This window comes from Thunnus albacares, chromosome 20 (genome assembly GCF_914725855.1).
Source record: "Thunnus albacares chromosome 20, fThuAlb1.1, whole genome shotgun sequence".
NCBI classification, from domain to species: Eukaryota; Metazoa; Chordata; class Actinopteri; order Scombriformes; family Scombridae; genus Thunnus; species Thunnus albacares.
Window position 1 is genome coordinate 25,784,798 of NC_058125.1, and position 3,931 is coordinate 25,788,728.

A 3,931-nucleotide genomic window follows, 5' to 3' on the forward strand; every position below is an offset into this window, starting at 1 on the left:
AAGTGTCATAAAAACAAAAACAGGATTTTTAAACCTCTTTCCACTTTTATTTAAATACAAATACAAATACTGGGATCTCTGCACGTCCCTAGTATAAACCCTGGAGGAGGAAGTCTGATGGTCTGAGACTCTTTTGCTGGATCCAGAGTTGGTAACTTTCATCCTGGGCGACCACAGCATCCTACAGCGAGATAATGACCCAAAACACTCCTTAGAATAAAAGAACAAGACGCTCTGATTCAGATCAAGCAGCTGGTTTGAGATGAACTGGACAGAAGAGTGAAAGCAAAGCAACCTGCAACACATTTAACTTCTACAACAGAGTTGGGAAGAACTTTTGTTTGAGTCATTTGTTTGTATATTGAGAAATTAAATGTAAATTTCAATGAAAACAGGAAAAATGGAAGTGTTCTAAAACTTTTGACAGGTAGTGTAGGTACAGTATATATTTATATCTATTTACTTTTTCTTTTTTCTTCATTTTGTAGCAGCCTTTCCATCCTCATTATTCACAGCAATTCTGTTTATCTTCTCTTGTGTTTTTAGCAGAAAACTTTATATAAACTTTCAGCTTCATTCTTCTCCTGCACAAGCGTTTATTCACTTTGTATTTCAGCTGTATTTGAGATTATGTAGGTTAAATGTGGGTTTTTTTTTTTTTCCCAAATCAAATCAATTTTAATGTGCAAACAGAAAATAGTTTTATTCAAAAGCACCAAAACTGCGATTACCCTTCCGTGTTCCTTCAGTTAGCGCCATTTATCTGAGACAGAGAGAGGTTGGGAGCGAGAGAGAGAGAGAATGATAATCAGTCTTTTTCAAAGCCTCTTGCACGGCAGCGCAGTAGATGTATCACAGTTGGATTACAAGGATTTTCCGGCTCTTTCGCTGCGTCTGGATATGGAAATGTTGCGCGCAAACGAGGCGCGCGTCTCCGCGAGCCGCGCGTTAATGTCGTCGGACAGACACAAAAAAAAAAAATCCCCACCGTGTGAATTATGAATGAATACAACATGAAGATGAATTTATCTTCCACCAACTCCTCTTCTTGGAAAGCAGAGTCTGTGGTGATTTCTTTGACGTTTTCGCTCATTTTCCTGGTCGGCACAGTTGGAAACTCTCTGGTCCTCGCTGTTCTGTTCCGCAACGGACAGATGAACACCAAAACCACCAACCTGTTCATCCTCAACCTCGCGATTGCAGATCTCTGCTTTATTGTGTTCTGTGTGCCTTTTCAAGCCACCATCTACACTCTGGATGGATGGGTGTTCGGTCCTGTGGTCTGTAAAGTCGTTCACTTCGTCATTTTTCTCACCATGTACGCCAGCATCTTCACCCTGGCAGCTGTTTCCCTGGACAGGTGCGTAATGAAGTATTCCTACAAGTAACCTGCGAGCTGCAGGCTGCACAATCAAAGAAAAAAATACTTTAAATGTTTATTGGATTGACACTAAATTAATACCAAACAAGGGCATTGTTGTTTAAGACAGACAGATACTGAGGCAGTTCAGCCAAAACACAATTAAAAAGCAAAAAAATGACAATAACTAAATATATTAAAACAGAATAAACAAGTGAGAATGAGCCACCTGGAGAAATATAGGAAATCAGATCAGATTTGTGTTTTTGTGTCTGTAATCTATAAATCATATCATATTTCTGTCTCGTTCCTAAAGACCAGATTTTCAACGTGTTCCCTCATTCCATCAGTGATTTACAAAACCCTAAAAACAAAGATCCAGACTCTCAGACAAACCCATCACCGGCAGCTCGGTTCATGTCCTGGTATGTTCAAGTCAAACAACACAGTCAGGCAGCGTTAACAAACACTTGTCACTCACCTCCTCCTGCTCAGCTCCCATCCTGGTCCTCCTCACATCACATCAATCAATACTCAAGGGCAGAAAAATTGAATATTGAATTAGATAAAAAAAAAATAATTATACCTATATAAGAAAAGAGTAAAAACAGCAGCACTTCTACCGTCCTGTGCTTAAAAAGGTGGAAGATAAGAATAAGACCGACACCGAAACATCGAGCTCCTGACAAGATCTCAAATCTGTACAGTAATACAACATCCTCTATCTGTAGAGCCTGGATTCAAATAAGTAAACACTCCCTAAAACAAACAGAGGAGGGACATGCAGTACATGTGTGCACAGAATAGAACGAGAAAGCAAAATAACAGTATGGAAAAAAACGGGGATGCAAGTCTGTATTAAGAGATTCAGTCTTTCACAGGAGTAAAAAGAGTGTAAAGCAGCGAAGCTCTAACCCATTAATATACATCTTTAGCATTATCAGTGTCAAACTAGCATTAGCATCCATATTTATCATTGTTAAAGTCCTCCGCCAGTCAAAAATGTTTTTCCTCTTCTTCCTTCAGTTGGATGTTGTTCTCAAAGTTTCTCACACACACACGTATAACCAGGATTTGTGACATCACGACTAGTTTGGAGCCAATCTAGATCAAATATTCAGTGTGGAAACTTGAAGCCGTCAGTGCACAAACACTGAGAATGGATTTTTAAATGAAGTAGGAGACAATTTATGTCCAGCAGTTAAAACTTTTACAATGAAAATATTTACATATTCAGAGATTCTGGATTGTGTAACGAGAGAAAAGGAGGAGACGTCATTTTAAGGATTTTAAAGTGGTAATTATACTTTTTTTTATGGTGGGAAACCATATCAGACACACATTATTGTTCTGAGCGTTTTTATGTCTTATTACATGTCTGGAGGGAATCCTGTTACTCATCTATTTATTTTTGTTTTAATCATTTAACTGTATTTTATATTTCTTTGTAAAGTTCTCAGGTTCTCAGGCCTGTTGTGTTGCTTTTAAAGAAATGAACATCTGGATCACGTCCTTCCTCTGATCTTACAGGTATTTGGCCATCTGCTACCCTCTCCGCTCCAGGGAGATGAGAACACCAAAGAACGCCCTCACCTCCATCGGTCTGGTTTGGGGTTTGGCCCTGGTTTTCTCCGGACCGTATCTCAGCTACTACAGACAGATGGACCTGTCCGGCGCTGTGGTGTGTATCCCCGCCTGGGAGTCCAAACCACGCATCATAATGGACGTTTGCACCTTCATCTTTGGCTACCTCATCCCCGTCCTGGTGCTCAGCGTCACCTACGCTCGCACCATCAGGTACCTGTGGACCAGCGTGGACCCTGTGAAGGACATGTCCGAGTCGAGGCGGGCCAAGCGTAAAGTCACCAAGATGATCATCATCGTCGCCGCCCTCTTCTGCCTTTGCTGGCTCCCCCATCACCTGGTCATCCTCTGCATGTGGTTCGGACGCTTCCCCCTCAACCACACCACCTACGTCCTCCGCATCCTCTCCCACCTGGTGGCTTACGCCAACTCCTGCCTCAACCCCATCGTCTACGCGCTCGTCTCCAAGCATTTCCGCAAAGGCTTCAGGAAGGTTTTCAGCTGCTCGTTGAGAAGGAGGGAGGTCACCAAAGTGCATGTCATCCAGGCGGTGAACACGGTCAGCAGCGTGGAGACGTCCAACTAGAGACGGAAGCCTCCGACCGGACTGGAGGACGAAGAGGAAGAGCCAACTGAGCATTATGAACTGACAATACCCAGAAACTGTCTTTAGATGACATGAAATCCCAACAGTATTAATTTCACCAGAGTAAAAAACAATCATCTGTTTGGAAAGTATGAAGACCGACATGAGGAAGACCTCAGGACGAAGAAAGGCTGCAGGGCTGCCACCACTGAATTATTGACCACCTCGGACCACGACAGAGGAAAGAGATGAATGAAAACCTTTATCTCTTGTATTTGACACAGTTAAAACGACGTGAAGCTATCGTTGGTCCAGGATTACGGATTACTATGAAATGAAGCCTCCTGACTTCTGTGATCCTTTGAGGTCGACATGTTTGTCTTTTAGTGAGACGTCAAAGA

The 3,931-nt window shown here is 42.1% G+C and overlaps 1 protein-coding gene across 1 annotated transcript; it reads left to right on the forward strand.

Moving 5' to 3' along the window:
• Positions 1 to 745: 745 nt before the first annotated feature.
• On the forward strand, positions 746 to 3,674 carry LOC122971098 (galanin receptor 2a). Its single transcript, XM_044337586.1, has 2 exons — positions 746 to 1,360; positions 2,891 to 3,674. Exons 1-2 carry the CDS (start codon positions 999 to 1,001, stop codon positions 3,528 to 3,530), a joined length of 1,002 nt encoding a protein of 333 aa, XP_044193521.1. The 5' UTR covers positions 746 to 998; the 3' UTR covers positions 3,531 to 3,674.
• Positions 3,675 to 3,931: the final 257 nt, after the last annotated feature.

What these genes read in the sequence shown, in the direction of transcription:
- LOC122971098 (XM_044337586.1), top strand. Translation starts at nt 999, where the DNA reads ATGAATGAATACAACATGAAGATGAATTTATCTTCCACCAACTCCTCT. An exon ending in GCAGCTGTTTCCCTGGACAG is followed by an intron (nt 1,361 to 2,890) that starts GTGCGTAATGAA and finishes CTGATCTTACAG; the next exon opens with GTATTTGGCCATCTGCTACC.